The sequence below is a fragment of the Bombina bombina genome, chromosome 8 (genome assembly GCF_027579735.1).
Source record: "Bombina bombina isolate aBomBom1 chromosome 8, aBomBom1.pri, whole genome shotgun sequence".
Lineage (NCBI taxonomy): Eukaryota > Metazoa > Chordata > Amphibia > Anura > Bombinatoridae > Bombina > Bombina bombina.
This window is the reverse complement of record NC_069506.1, coordinates 25,651,644-25,666,994: the sequence shown is the minus strand read 5'-3', so window position 1 is coordinate 25,666,994 and position 15,351 is coordinate 25,651,644. Positions and strand designations below refer to the sequence as shown.

Here is a 15,351-nt window from a genome sequence, read left to right as displayed (position 1 = left end):
GCTCAAACTGATTTCTAAACCATTGAAAACCTCCTCTTAGCGCAGAGCATTTTTAACATTTTTCACAGTTAGACAGTACTAGTTCATGTGTGTCATAAAGATATCAGTGTGCTCACTCCCATGGAATTATTTAGGAGTCAGCATTGATTGGCTAAACTGCATGTCTGTCAAAAGCACTGAGATAAGGGGGCAGTCTGCAGAGGCTTAGATACAAGGTAATCACAGAGGTAAACAGTATATTTCTATAACTGTGTTGGTTATGCAAAACTGGGTAATGGGTAATAAAGGGATTATCTATGTTTTAAAACAATAACAATTCAGGTGTAGACTGTCCCTTTAATAAAAACGTAAATAACTATATACATTTAACAAATAAAGTCATACGTATTATACCTTATGGCCATACAGACAAGCTATATATTTAAGAATATATTTAGCCAAGAAACTTAAAATGCTTAAACTTAAAGGACCAGTAAATACAGCAGATTTGATAAAAAGATAATGTACTTAGTCTGAACTTCAAGTGAGTGAGTAGAAGATTTTTTCAGTTAGAAAGTTTAAGTTATGTCTTTTTCCACGCCTCCTATACCATGTGACAGTTATCAGCCAATCAGAAATGCATTTAAATATATTTTGTGACTTCTTGCAACAAAAAGTGTTAGTATAAAAAGACTGCACATGATGGAAGTAAATTGTAAAGTTGTTTAAAAAATGATGCTCTATCTGAATTATGAAAGTTTAACTTTGACTTGAGTGTCCCTTTAAAGCTATACATCCATATATGCATACACAAAATAGTTACAAATCTAAATCAGCTTTCCTTTTATGATTTAATCCGTTGGTAGGAAAGGAGACCAGATAAGCATACGCAAACATTTAGCAATAGAATGCTCTGATACATTAGATCGTTAGAAAAAGGACATTTATTAGTGAGTATTTGACTACAAAAGAAACTAAATAGCCAAAACTATAATTTCAAATAAGCGTTGTTCGTTTTGGTTGATTGGTTGGTTGTGTTCTTTTTTTCATTGATCAATACAAGGAAAAGTGTAAATCTTACTTTGATAGAGTTCCCACGTGGAGTTATTTGATAAAATTTGAAGACTTTCCATAGACATCAACACGCTGATGGGCATGTGCGAAACGTACACAGGGGTCATGTGTAGGCAGTGTCTATCCAGGAGTCATTTATTAGGAACATGCATCATATAAATTGACCTGAAAAATAAAATAAATGCATAAAAGTCCACCCTTCTGTACATAGGGATTCACTATCAGTCACTGGCCATTTAGCAGAATATAGTTATACAATGTGGGAATACAGATTACTTTCCTTGAGTTCTTGTGTGGTTATAGGGCTGGCACAGGGGCTGCAGGACCCGGGACTGATCTGAGGTCTGATGTGGGTATGGGGCTGCAGGGCCTTGGAGTGGTCTCAGGTCTGATGTGGGTATAGGGCTGGCACAGGGGCTGCAGGGTCTGGGAGTGGTCTGATGTGGGTATAGGGCTGGCACAGGGGCTGCAGGGCCCGGGACCGATCTGAGGTCTTGTGTGGGTATAGGGCTGGCACAGGAGCTGCAGGGTCTGGGACTGATCTGAGGTCTAATGTGGGTATAGGGCAGTCTCTGCTTCTTATCCTAGGTGGCAGAGATAAATCATCTCAAACTCGCTTGTTTAGGGTGATTGACAGGGCATGCTCTCAAGTAACTGGTTGTTCAGTGGCAGGACTGAACAACAGAGCTCTTCTGCATTCAATTTTGCCAAGTGGTGATTGCAGATGGACAGGTTCTCTGCTTGAGAACTTGTCTGCCTGCAGCTTGATACATTTTCCTGTTAGATATGCTAGTATAAGCCAAGGTATAATGGTGAAAAAGAAAGATGTCATCAGTCCGGCAGTTTTTTTTATATATTATTGTGACCACTGTTTAATTCATTATGCAGAGCCCCCACTGATTTGCCAGGCTGTGCAGAGCCACCACGTTGGTACGTTATATCATGTAGAAATAAACCATTATAGCTATTATAGTTCAAATAAATCAGATTAACAGTCAAGAATTTGATGTAATAACAGTAATCTATTTTCTCTGTCATTGTAGATAAAATAGCTATCTATAGCTGCTTAACACACCACTAGAACGTTTTGTTAAGTAACAGTTATGGTAGGGTGTATAATTTCTTCTTGGAGGGGGGGGTCATCAAAATGTGTCTTCGCCTGTATAGCAATAACTCCTAGCATTGGCCCTGTGAAGGGCTAGCAGTACAATATGATCTCTGTCCTTCCTTCTTTATTAAAGGGACAGTCAACACCAGAATGTGTGTTGTTTAAAAAGATAGCTAATCCTTTTATACCCATTCCCCAGTTTTGCATAACTAACCCTGTTATATTAATATACTTTTTACCTCTGTGATTACCTTATATATAAGTCTCTGCAAACTGCCCCCTTATTTCAGTTCTTTTGACAGACTTGCATTTTAGCCAATCAGTGCTCACTCCTAGGTAACTTCACGTGTGTGAGCTCAATGTTATCTATATGAAACACATAAACGAATGCCCTCTAGTGGTGATAAATTGTCAAAATGCATTCAGATTAGAGGCGACCTTCATGGCCTTAGAAATTAGCATATGAACCTCCTAGCTTTAGCTTTGAACTAAGAATACCAAGAGAACACAGCTAAATTAGTGATTAAAGTAAATTGGAAAGTTGTTCAAAATTACATGCCCTATTTAAATCATGAAAGTTTTTTTGGGACTTGACTGTCCCTTTAACTCTGAAACCTGATTCAGCATAAGAAGCCAACACTACTGGTCATTTTTATAATTACTTTAGTGCTGATAGAAGGTTGCCAGCCCCTATTCTACAGTTTCAGCTCAGCGATTATCAGTCTGATCAATAACCCTAAACGTATAATTAATTCCTCTAGTTATACATGTACTGATAGCTGCCTGCATCACTAATAAACATACAGTTGTTTGCATTATATGTTTTTAATGTATAATAATTAAAGGTTTGTGGCAACCCTGTATCAAGCAAGTCTATCAGTGGCAATGCCATTTTTCCAACATATATACACACATATAAACACATGAATACACACATATAAACACATATATACACACATATAAACACATGAATACACACATATATACACACCACCAGCAAAAAGATTACAACTCACTGAAGGCGCAGATGATGGGTAGCATTTTTTTTAGCAATAAAGTATTTTTTAATTAAGGTATGAAGATTATTTTTTTTAGACATAATGCTAATCTATTGCACACGTAATAGACTACAGTATAGTGTAAATATAACTTTTATATGCACTGGGAAACAAGAAAATTAGTGTGACTCACTATTGCTATATTCACTTTATTACGGTGGTCTGGAACCAAACCTGCAATATCTCCACGGTACGCTAAATACCAAAATTGTTCTTAAATGGAACTAGAAATTATATCCTCAAGCAAGCCTAACAATGCACTGATTTCTTTGGTGCAGTACTCTAAAATGACCTCAAGGTGTCAGTGTTGTCATCATTAAAGGGATAGGAAAGTCAAAATTTAACTTGCATGATTCAGATAGAGCATGTCATTTTAAGACACTTTTAAATTCATTTCTATTTTCAAATGTGCTTCATTCTCTTGCTATCCCTTGTTGAAAAAGCATATGCACATATCCAACACTAGTGAGAGCTGCTGATTGGTGCCTGCAGACATTTGTCTCTTGTGATTGGCTGAATAGATGTGTTCAGTTAGCTGCCAGTAGGGTATTGATGTTTCTTCAGCAAAGGATAACAAGATAACGAAGCAAATTTGATAATAGAAGTAAATTGAAAAGTTTTTTTAAAAAATTGTAGGTTTCCTGTCCGTTTAACTATGTCCTTGGTTGAAGGTACTTTCCAGGCAATGTTGTGGGGCTCAAGTAGAGCCCAAAATAATTTGCTGTTAAAAAGCTTTTTCTTAAAGGGAAAGTAAAATAAAAAATAAAATAAATGTCATGATTCAGATAAAGCAAGTCATTTTACCAACTTTCCAATTTATTTCTGTTATTCTTATGATTGTCGTCATCATCATCATTTAGGGGCTGGTAATTGGTGACTAAACACATATGCCTCGTCATTGGCTTATGGACATGAAACCCCAATTTTTCTTTCATGATTTAGAAAGAACATGCAATTTTAAACAAATTTCTATTTTACTTCTATTATCTAACTTGCTTAATTCTTTTGATATTGAAAAGCATATCTAGATAGGCTCAGTAGCTGCTGATTGTTGGCTGCACATAGATCCCTCGTGTGATTTGCTCACCCATGTGGATTGCTATTTCTTCAACAAAGGATATCTAAAAAAAAAATGAAGCAAATTAGATAATAGAAGTAAATTGTAATGTTGTTTAAAATTGTATTCTCTACCTGAATCATGAAAGAAAAATTTTGGGTTTTTTAACCTATGTGTTTAGCTAGCTCCCTCTGATTTTGTACTTCTACTTTTGAATCTACCTAGGTATGCTCTACAACAAAACTTACCAAGGCAATAAAGCAAATTTTATAATATAAGTAAATTGGAAATTGTACTTATAAGTATGAATTTGTGTGTTTTTTGCACATCCAGTGCACTTAAATTACTATTTACACTGTGCATCTTTAAAGTGAAGGTCCATTTTGATGAATTAGTGCCCGGTTTTTAATAAACCTATTAAAAACAAGGGCACTTTAATTCATCAAAATTGACATTTTCTTCAAAAACTTACCTTTTAATCCTGAATGCCGCTCCAGCAATTCCCCCAGCCGTCGGAAGCCTCTGCAGACGTCAAATGACGAATCAGGCTTCCTCCAATCACAGCTTCCCCCCCCCCCCCGGGGAATCTTGGCCTGATGCAATGCTGTGATTGGAGGGAGCCGGATTCGTCATTTTGGACCCGCGAAGACGGCCGGAGGAAGTGCTGGAGCGGCTGCCAGGATTAAAAGGTACATTTTTGAAGAAAACAGTGAAATGTCAATTTTGATGAATTAAAGTGCCCTTGTTTTTAATAGGATTATTAAAAACCGGGTACTAATTCATCCAAATTAACCTTCACTTTAAAGTGATTTATTCCTGTGTAATTTACATACAAATGTTACGTTTGTGATAAAATACGATTTTTAGTGAACAATTTTGTTACGATTTTTGATACACTTTAACAATACAATTTTTCCAGAGTATTTTTGTGTGAATGGTTCAATTATTCTTGTGTTTGATTTTCAAATTACGATTTTCATTGTGCACTTTTGTAATGTCCGCATCTCCTTCCCATACGAAAATGCAGAATACGCCCCTTAGACCTAAAGCTCTCCACTCTGGCAAGATGATCAAAGATATCTCGTCAGTACTATGAGGTACCTCAAAAAAGGCTATAAAGGCAAATTTTACTTTGCTAGCTGTTTATCTTGGTATGTAAAGTTATAGATGTGATGGAAAGAAAATTGCATTGCATTAGAATGCTCAAAAAAGCCCCCAAAGATGTTGTGTGATTTCTCTCTGTGCCGGGGAGTAATCTATTATCAGACCCTCAGTGAGACACCCCTTGTTTCCAGGGTAAAAAATGGCTTTATAGAATTACACCAGGCAAAAGTACTGGCGAACATTGTAAAAGGGACATTAAACACTAAATAAATGATAGATAGAATGAAGCATTAAAAGAAAAAAGATTAGTCTGATAATAAGTAGATGTATTTTTAATGTTTAATTAGCTGTTTAAATATTGACAATCAAGTGTAAAGTTTTAGGGTCTATAAAACAATGGGAGCTGCAATATTGTAACTTAGGTTATCTTCTCTGCTTTGGCCAATTAGGGACAGTTATAAATAGGTGACTAAAATGTGCAGCCAATGGCTGTGTGCAATATAACAGTGTTCTGGACTTCAATTTCTAACAGCAACCAAAAAGCTCACAATTTCAGAATGTAAGTACAGGAAAAGGGGACAAAATAAATATATATATTGTAGACTTCTTTTTATATATGCAATGTATCATTTTATATTTCCATCTCAAAGTGTTTAATGTCTCTTTATAGAATCTCACCAGCCCAGAGACCTTTATAGAACTGGGTCCTAGGCCAGAAACGGCAATGCAACTGGTAGCAAGAGCCCAATGTGGGTTTTTTATTATTATTTTTTTTAAATGTGCAGATTTTCATGTGCATTTTGTGTTGTGTGAGCTGCCTTGCGTACATGTGACATCTACATAAAAGATTGATGCAAATGAATACATCTTGCCCATTTTACACCATCTTCTTACTAAACTAATTGTAGCACTGCATAACCAAAAATTGCTCAATGAAATTCTTCTGCTGTACCAGTCAACAGCTGGAGCAGACGCTAACTAGTGAACCATTATATGATGTAACTGCTCTCATTAGTTATGATATTAATCAGTAGCTACATTAACCATGTAAGCTGCTAACACGTCATACCAAGAGCACTTCGCTCAATATGTGGGTGTGTACCTGCTTATCAGATCATCACCTAACCTCTTGCCTTAATGACCTCTTTATACCTTTCTCTGTGGAGTGAAAACCTGTGTACTCAGAGGGTTTTGTACATTTAAAGGGACAGTCTAGTCACAATTAAACTTTCATGATTCAGATAGGGCATGTCATTTTAAACAACTTTCCATTTTAATTTTATCAAATTTGCACTGTTTGCTTGGTATTCTAAGTTGAAAAGTAGGTAGGCTCATATGCTCATTTCTAAGCCCTTGAATGCCGCCTCTTATCTGAATAAATTTTTAGATATTTTTTACAGCTAGAGGGCGTTAGTTCACATGTGCCATATAGATAACATTGTGCTCATGCCCGTGGAATCACCTAGGAGTCATCACTGATTGGCTAAAATGCAAGTCCGTCAAAAGAACTGAAATAAGGGGGCTGTCTGCAGAGGCTTAGATACAAGTTAATCACAGAGGTAAAAAAGTATATTAATAGAACAGTGTTGGTTATGCAAAACTGGGGAATGGGTATTAAAGGGGTTATCTATCATAAAAGGACAAAATCAGATTAAAGTATCTGCTGAGCAAATCAATCAGCTATAAGTCTTAGATAGACAAACAGACATACAGACTGAGATATAGACAGACAGACCAGATAGATCCAACAAAATAAATAATGAAAATATACTGCATGGGGGGTGTGGCTAAGAAGAGGCCATGATCGGTCGCTTTTCATGAAGCTCCTGGGATTATTAACCTAAATTACAAGACAATCCAGATTACTCCTACTATTTCACACTTTGCTCACAGCAATTTACTATTGATTATCGGGTAATCCTTAAAATAGTAATATCTTTCACCGGAGGAGTCTACTTCTGAACAGATTGCACTACTTGGATTATTACTATATATAACTAATTGGGCAAGGAGACGGCCTGTAATTAGCTCTTTTTTCCCCCCTGCTCCGGTAGCTTGGGTACAACAAGCTCACTCAACTACTGATATTCAATCACAGGATGGTGGAGTTCCAAACAACTATAGCAGCCCTGCTTCTAGATTTGGGTCGGAAGATGGATAACAGGTTCAACAAACTTAAAGATTGTATTCTAGAGGCCTGCATAAAAGATGGTGCCCGACAGCTACCACAATCTGAGCTGGATACTACTGATCCTTCAGAGCACTTCCTTTCTGCACCTCAGACCTCAATCGACCAACCTGAAGAGTACAGGCAGACTCCAGACACTAGCGCGAGAGAAACCTGCGTCAGCAGCTTAGAGACATCTACTTTAGTTCACTCACTCCATTCTTATTCAGTTGCACCAAAGACCGGGAGATCGAGTAGCGCTTTAATACCTGACAGCAAGCGATTCCCAGATGCGGTATGTCTGACATACTCTCAGTTACCCTCCTTCACTACAACCCTAAATTGGGAAATGACACCCACTCTCTCTTCTCCACTGCCTTGGATGGGAAATGCGGCCGGCTTCCGTGCGGGGCCTCTGGAGCCATCTCAGAGTTTCGCAGACCCAGAGCCGAACGAGTGGGAAGAGACTTCAGCAACTGTCTCCCTGGGTCGGCTCATGATAAAGATCTATCAGGAACTTTTATCAGTCTCCGGTGAAGTTTCTGACAAAGATATGCTGTTAATACAGGGGCCTACACCTCTGAAATATATTATAAGCAACGTCACTCTCTACAGGTTAATATGTGTGTATTCCATTATAGAATCTCTATTACTCAGAAACTTGTCTGGATTCATATACTCCCCTATAGTCCCTTGATTCTAGCACATAATTAACTACAAACATAGTTGCCCTGATGGGGTGTTTACTCATGTAGATTAAACCACTAGTAGTAGCTTCTAGCAACTTCTACAACGCGCAGTCTTTCATACACCTCTCATTAAAAGACCCCCTCCTTGACAGTTGTTTTTTTGTTTTTTGTTTTTTCTTTCTTTTTTTCTCTCATTTATACCAACCTAATCAACATATATCTTCAGCCTTAAATAAACTATCATACTTCACTCCTTATCATAATTCCCATGCCTATAGAGTTACCCACTAGCTCTATAAATAGTCAATGCCATGGACCTGCACTTATCCTCGATATTCCCAAAAGAAGATGATATAATCTTAGAGGTTCAAGACACCTATCTATTGCAATTTAATGTGTTCCTCAGAGGCTACATGTGAGTGCTAATACCTGCCACTTCAGTTTTATTTAAACAATCCCAAAGACAAATCCTCTATTTCAGAGAGATTTACTATTTTACTTATTTCCTTATCCTACTGATCTCCCTTTTTAAATTGACCTATTACTTATATAATTAGTCATGGTTCTGAACATACAGGTATCCTCTGTTCTGGTCTATTATTGGAAAATACTCCATCCTGCCTTTAAAATTGAGTAATGTTTTACTAGCTCATAAAGGCCCAAGCTCCCTCCCTACCCACACATAGTACAGCTTTTGACTGTTGATCTCCACCCCCCACCTCTACATACCTAGGTCCAAGAGCGACCATTTCAAAAGAGAATATTTGTTTTCACGGGCCCAATAGTGACCCATAGTCTCAAAAGAGGAATCAATCATAGAAATAATATAAAATATAAGTACAAATATCTTACTCATAATAATCCACTGCAATGTTCTACTTTTGTAAAAGGCTACCTGTAAGCGTTATTTTCTTTTTATTTTCAGTGTATTATGATGTTTCGTTTATATTGTATATTGCGCACAACCTCAATAAAAAATAAAAAAAAATTTAAAAAAAAGAAAAAATATACTGCAGATTTTTGTTACTACCCATAATTAGGCTTACCAGAAGTCCCAGTTTGACTGGGATTGTCCCTCTTTGGAGGCGCTGTCCCAGTGTCCCATCAGATTGTTCATTCTGTCCCAGTTTGCCAGGTGTCCGGTATTTGACCGGACAGTCTGGTATTTCTCTTTGCTGTCTGGTAAAATACTTTTTTTTTTAAACGGACAGATTTGGGTCCATTCTGTCCATGTGCCTTACTGACTGCCTGACAAACTTTGTTTACAGTCAGTGGCACTGTGCAGCTAAGTAGCACAGCGCTGAATAGCGCAGAAGTGAGTGACGTCAGTCACATGATGTGCGGCAAGCGTTAGAGTAGGCAGCATGTGAGGTACACAGCACTATGGGACATGCAGTTGCCATGATAGCAAGACGCTAACAGTCCGCCCCGGCTGACACATTAACCCCAGCAGTGCCAGTGACTAGGGCAGGGTATTTTCCTGGCACACATGGCTTTGCAGTCACATAATGAGCATCAGGCTGCAAGCCAAGGGTTACTGCTGGTCACTGAGCAGGCATTGCTATAGCAGCAGCAACATGTGCTCAGTAGCAGACACTGTGTAAATTGATATATGTGACATTTATCCTGTGTGTACAGTGTACGGGTGTGTTATGTTTACAATAAAGCTATGTGAACATTAGAAAACATTTCCACTGTATGCTTAGTCGTTTCTATAGCAACAGAGCGCTGCCATCATTTTATATAGTCTTCCAATATAAATGGTTTAGCTATCTTTAAGGAGAGCTATTTTTCTGGATTGATCTTATTAACGTAAAAATGTTAAAAACCCACTGTGTATAGCTGCTATACAATATGAGATCTTTTCAGAGAATACAGGCTTATAATAATGTCATATGTTGCTGAGTGCAATCACAGAATATAAATATAACAGAAAATATAGGGTCTATATATACACCGTAATATAACACTACTATTACTATAGAACCCTAAGTTTTATAGAGTCAGAATAAAAATGATATATTACAAATATGAAAACATTGAAATGTCACTTAAAGGGATAGTAAAGTCCAAATTAAACTTTCATGATTCAGATAGGGCATGTAATTTTTTTTTGTATTTTTTTTTTGTTATGAATGCTTATTTATTGGGTAACAGGTGATAACCAGAATGGATATTGAAAACAAATGTCTCAAACCTTGGTGAAATGCTTTAAATCCGTACCCACTACTAATCAAAGCTTTACATTAACACCAAAAGGGCTATAGAGTTTTGATGTTTAAACGAATGGTACCCAAACAGTTTTATTTCTCACCGTTCTCCTGACAACGTATTAACATACTGTATACACATACATGGGGAAAATAACGTACAAAGGGATGTTTAAAGTTTTTTTTTTTTAAGCAGAGGTTAGGAACAACGATGTACTGTAAATTGTGACTGTGAAAAAAGTAAAATTATGCAGAACAAAAATCCAGCAGTATAAAAGAAAGCAGATGAACCACTTAACTCACCCACTTAAATTCTATGTAACCATCTTAAATATTAATAAAAATACAATCTTTCATGGATTTTGTGCAGACTACAAAATATGGAATTAACCTTACATATACGCTTTTATATTAGGCAGTTTTCTTTGATGAGTTGCTGTGAGAAACCCCAAATGGAGAGAGGCAGAAGGCTGTGTATTGTATATTAGAAAGGATTTATAAAGGAAGATTGAGTGTTAGACTTTACACAGTAACTACAACTGGCACTTGTTTTCCACCAATTTTTGTACACGTCACATGATCATTGGAACATTACATTTAAAAAATAGATCTGAGTGACTATTTTGACATTCACACACCATGAGCGGGCTACAGAAGCAGCAGAACCTCCACTGTAGTGCTTCATTGTACATAAATAGTTTTAGTCAAATGTGATTAAAAGCAGCTCATACTGAAGCGGAGACCTGCAATGGTCCATAGTAAGGGTCATTTGTGTTGTTGAGAGACTATTTCCTTTAAGCAAACACTGACTGGTTAAAACCTTCTCAAAATGTCAGTTTTCTGTGCAAAAAAAATATTTCACAACCAAACTGCAAGCTAGTAAACTGGTTTTAATATAAATAGTTCACATTATAAACCAATTTTTCCAGAAGCCTTTGGAACAGTGTATTCACTCTATGATTTCGTTATGATCATTCTTGACACTGACCATCTGAAATAACTTAATACGGTGAAAGGAACATTTCCAGCAAAGTCCTCTTCCTGTACATTTGGAATGTCGGGCTGCTGTGCAGTGTTGCAGATGATGAAGGTATCATGCTGTGAGCAATATTTCAAGGGACGTTGAGTATTATCCCACATTGAAAACTGATATTGACAACTCTGCCACCCTTTGTTTCTGGAGAAAATACCAAGCACATTTTGTTTGCCCAGTCACGTCATCTGTTTGCTGGGAAATAGTTTGGATCAAGGTAATTGTAACTGGTGCTGTGGGGCATGCAGTAGTCTCTGCTCTATAAATGGGCTCCAAATGATGATTCTCTTTGTGTGTTTCTGTTTCATATAAACAATCTGAGCAAGAGTCACAGAAATCCACAGACATCCGCTGGGGACAATCTTGACAGTGCCACCGAATGCCCTGAATGGGTAGGGCATGTAATTTTAAACAACTTTCTAATTTTCTTTTATCATCAAATTTGCTTGGTTCTCTTGTTATTCTTAGTTGAAAGCTAAACCTAGTAGGCTCATATGCTAATTTCTAAGTCCTTGAAGGCCACCTCTGCATTTGACAGCTTTTCACAGCTAGAGGCTGTTAGTTCATATGTTTTATATAGATAACATTGTGCTCATGCAAATAGTTATTTAAGAGTAAGCACTTATTGCCTGAAATGCAAGTCTGTCAAATAATCTGAGATAAGGGGGCACCCGGCAGTCAGCATAAGCTTAGATACAAGGTAATTACAGAGGCAAAAAGAATATTAATATAACAGTGCTGGTTATGCAAAACTGGGGAATGGGTAATAAAGGGATTATCTATTTGGTGTTTACTCTCCCTTTAAGGAACTGTATGTAGCCTATCTAAGTATATGTAGGACAAAATAGCTAGAGATTTACACCACAATCTCAGCATAGAATCCATAAACTATATCTGAAAAAACAAAAATCTACATCAATCTGCAGCTAAAAAAATAAAATGTATATATATATATATATATATATATATATATATATATAGTTATAGTAACGTACATAGGGTCAATGACCTAGGAGATAAGCACACATATAGCAACATAACAGTGCACCAGATTATATAGGATATAGTGTAACTAGAAGAACAATAGTACAGGAATCTAAGGCTATATCATCCTGGAATCATACTATATATATATATATATATAGAGAGAGAGAGAGAGAGAGAGAGAGAGACAGACACAAGCAATTGCTAGAGATGTCAGCATATGTTTCTAAGGGAAGTTTGTCTAATTTTCTGGCACACAGATATCTGCATCTGACCTATCAGTTCAGAGATCAATATGGGAGATGTAAGGTGAGAGTTAATGAAAAACACAACAATTCAATACAGATGTGTTCTGTTTTTTAGCAGAGTTAAAGGGACATGATATACAAATGTTGAATCACTTGAAAGTGATGCAGCATAGCTGTAAAAAAAATGCCTAAGTATTTACACCCCACTGTAAAGAGATTTTAAGCAGCCAATCAGGAGGCTAGTCCCAGGACTTGCAAGGGAGTCTGCATCTGGCATGTGCAGGCACAATTATTTTATTTTCCTATTCAGTTTAAGGAAGTTTACTTTGAAATCTCATGAGATCACAGCAAAGCATGACCTAAGCACTGCTGATGCTGATCGATAGTGTGTTTTATTTGGGGGGGTTTCAACTTCAGCTTTACAGCAACGGAAGTTTAACTGTTCACAGAGCACTTACTCTGGTGAGTTGAAGACATTTTGAGCTATTTTCTTGTCAGCTTTTTACAGCTATGCTGTATCACTTTCAATTGATTTAGAATATGAGTATTATGTTCCTTTAATTCTCTTGGTATTCTTTGTTAAAGAGTAATTATAGTTAAGCTCAGGAGCATGCACGTGTCATTAGCTATCTGGCAGCAGTGTGTGTAGTTATTTTATACATAGTTGCTACATTCTGCTGCCATAGAGTGTCTGTACCATTCTATGACAGCAGTTTATGTGAGTATAACATTGCTATGAACCAGTGCTTCTCAACTGCAGTCCTCAAGTACCCCTACCAGGTCAGGTTTTCATGTTATCTGAACTAGCGCACAAATTAAATAATCAGGTGATAGGTGAGAGACAGGTCAGTAACTATGGTTACTGATCAGTTGTGTGCTAGTTCAGATATCATGAAAATCTGGCCTGGCAGGGGTAATTGAGGACTGGAGTTGAGAAACAATGCTATAATCAATGTTGCAAACGCTGCTTCAAGATGGCTAAAGACACGTGCACGCTCCTAAGCTCACGTAGGAATGACTCTTTTACAAAGGATACCAAGAGAACTAAGCAAAATTGATCACAGAAGTAAATTGGAAAGTTGTTTAAAATTGTATTCTCCGTCCAATTCATGTAAGTTTACTTTTAACTATATAAATACATATATACATCTACATCTTTAGACGTGTATATATACTGTATGTATTCTCTATGTTAAAGCCCTTTGCAGCCTTTTTTCCCCTGAGACCTTCTATCTTTGAGCCCTTATAAGTTTTGTGTGTAATATTTTTTTTTAAATCATTTTTATTAGATAGTGTTATGTCTAACTGTACTTTGGAATGTATTTTAGATGTGTTTTGTGCAACTTTTTTGTTTTGCGAAACAGTTAACCCGATATAATAATTCTAGCGTAAATCACAATTGCGCTTGAGCGATCGTGTTACCTTTTACTCGTAATATCAGCGGTAATCCCGACAAGTGCAAACACCCGAGATAAACCCCTTATCACTTATGCGCTCCTCTCGTAATCTGTCCCTTTATAATTAATTCAATTGTCGGGTTTAAAGTCCCTTAGTAAAATGAATGCCATTTTGCAGTTACTCCTGATTTAACATATTAACTGCCAAAGGGGTTAATTAAGATAACAATATACACCAGTAACCATGTGGTACAGGCATCTCAGCTATTTATAGCCCAGCTTCACAAGTTAATTATCAGCAGGTGAATTTTTGGAATTTATCCTTTGAACTTTTTTGAATCTTAACGGCCAGTGAACTCTTATAGTTACAACCTTCAGTTGCACCAGCCGGATCAGTCTTACACAACAGTTCACAGCTATCTGCAAATGATTTCATTGCAGTCAGGGCCGCCACTAGAAATTTTGGGGCCCCTGACTTAAAGGGACAGTCAAGTATAAATTAAACTTTCATTATTCAGATAGGACTTTTAATTTTAATCGACTTTCCAATTTACTTTTATCATCAAATTTGCTTTTTCTTTCATGTAATTAGCAAGAGTCCATGAGCTACTGATGTATGGGATATACATTCCTGCCAGGAGGGGCAAAGTTTCCCAAACCTCAAAATGCCTATAATACACCCCTCACCACACCCACAATTCAGTTTTACAAACTTTGCCTCCCATGGAGGTGGTGAAGTAAGTTTGTGCTAGATTCTACGTTGATATGCGCTTTGCAGCAGGCTGAAGCCCGGTTTTCCTCTCAGAGTGCAGTGAATGTCAGAGGGATGTGAAGAGTGTATTGCCTATTTGAATACAATGGTCTTCCTCTAGGGGATCTATTTCATAGTTTCTCATTGGTCGTAGAGATTTCTTCTCCTACCTCCCTTTTCAGATCAATGATATACTCTTATATACCATTACCTCCACTGATTCTCGTTTCAGTACTGGTTTGGCTATCTACTATATGTAGATGAGTGTCTTAGGGTAAGTAAGTCTTATTTTATTTATGACACTCTAAGCTATGGTTGGGCACTTTATATGTAAAGTTCTAAATATATGTGTTTAAACATATATTTGCCATGATTCAGGATAATCAGTATTCCTTCATTCAGACTGTCAGTTTCATTATTTGGGATAATGCATATGAATAAATAATTTTTTTCTTACCTTAAAAATTTTCAATTGACTTGTCATTTCCGGCG

General features: G+C 36.9%; 1 protein-coding gene across 4 annotated transcripts in view; it reads right to left on the bottom strand.

Moving 5' to 3' along the window:
• The window catches only part of LOC128638317 (tyrosine-protein kinase STYK1), a 66,196-nt gene that overhangs the window by 38,899 nt on the left and 11,946 nt on the right, over window positions 1–15,351 (bottom strand). For 2 of the 4 annotated variants that reach the window (XM_053690202.1, XM_053690205.1), the window contains exons 2-3: window positions 4,307–4,340; window positions 1,061–1,218 (exon numbers count right to left, since the gene is read on the bottom strand). In XM_053690202.1, coding sequence (XP_053546177.1) covers window positions 1,061–1,160 — 100 coding nt within the window. In that variant the 5' untranslated portion in view covers window positions 1,161–1,218; window positions 4,307–4,340. Of the gene's footprint in view, window positions 1–1,060; window positions 1,219–4,306; window positions 4,341–9,282; window positions 9,712–15,351 lie in introns of those variants that run through there. The other 2 variants (XM_053690204.1, XM_053690203.1) reach the window with 2 other exon arrangements.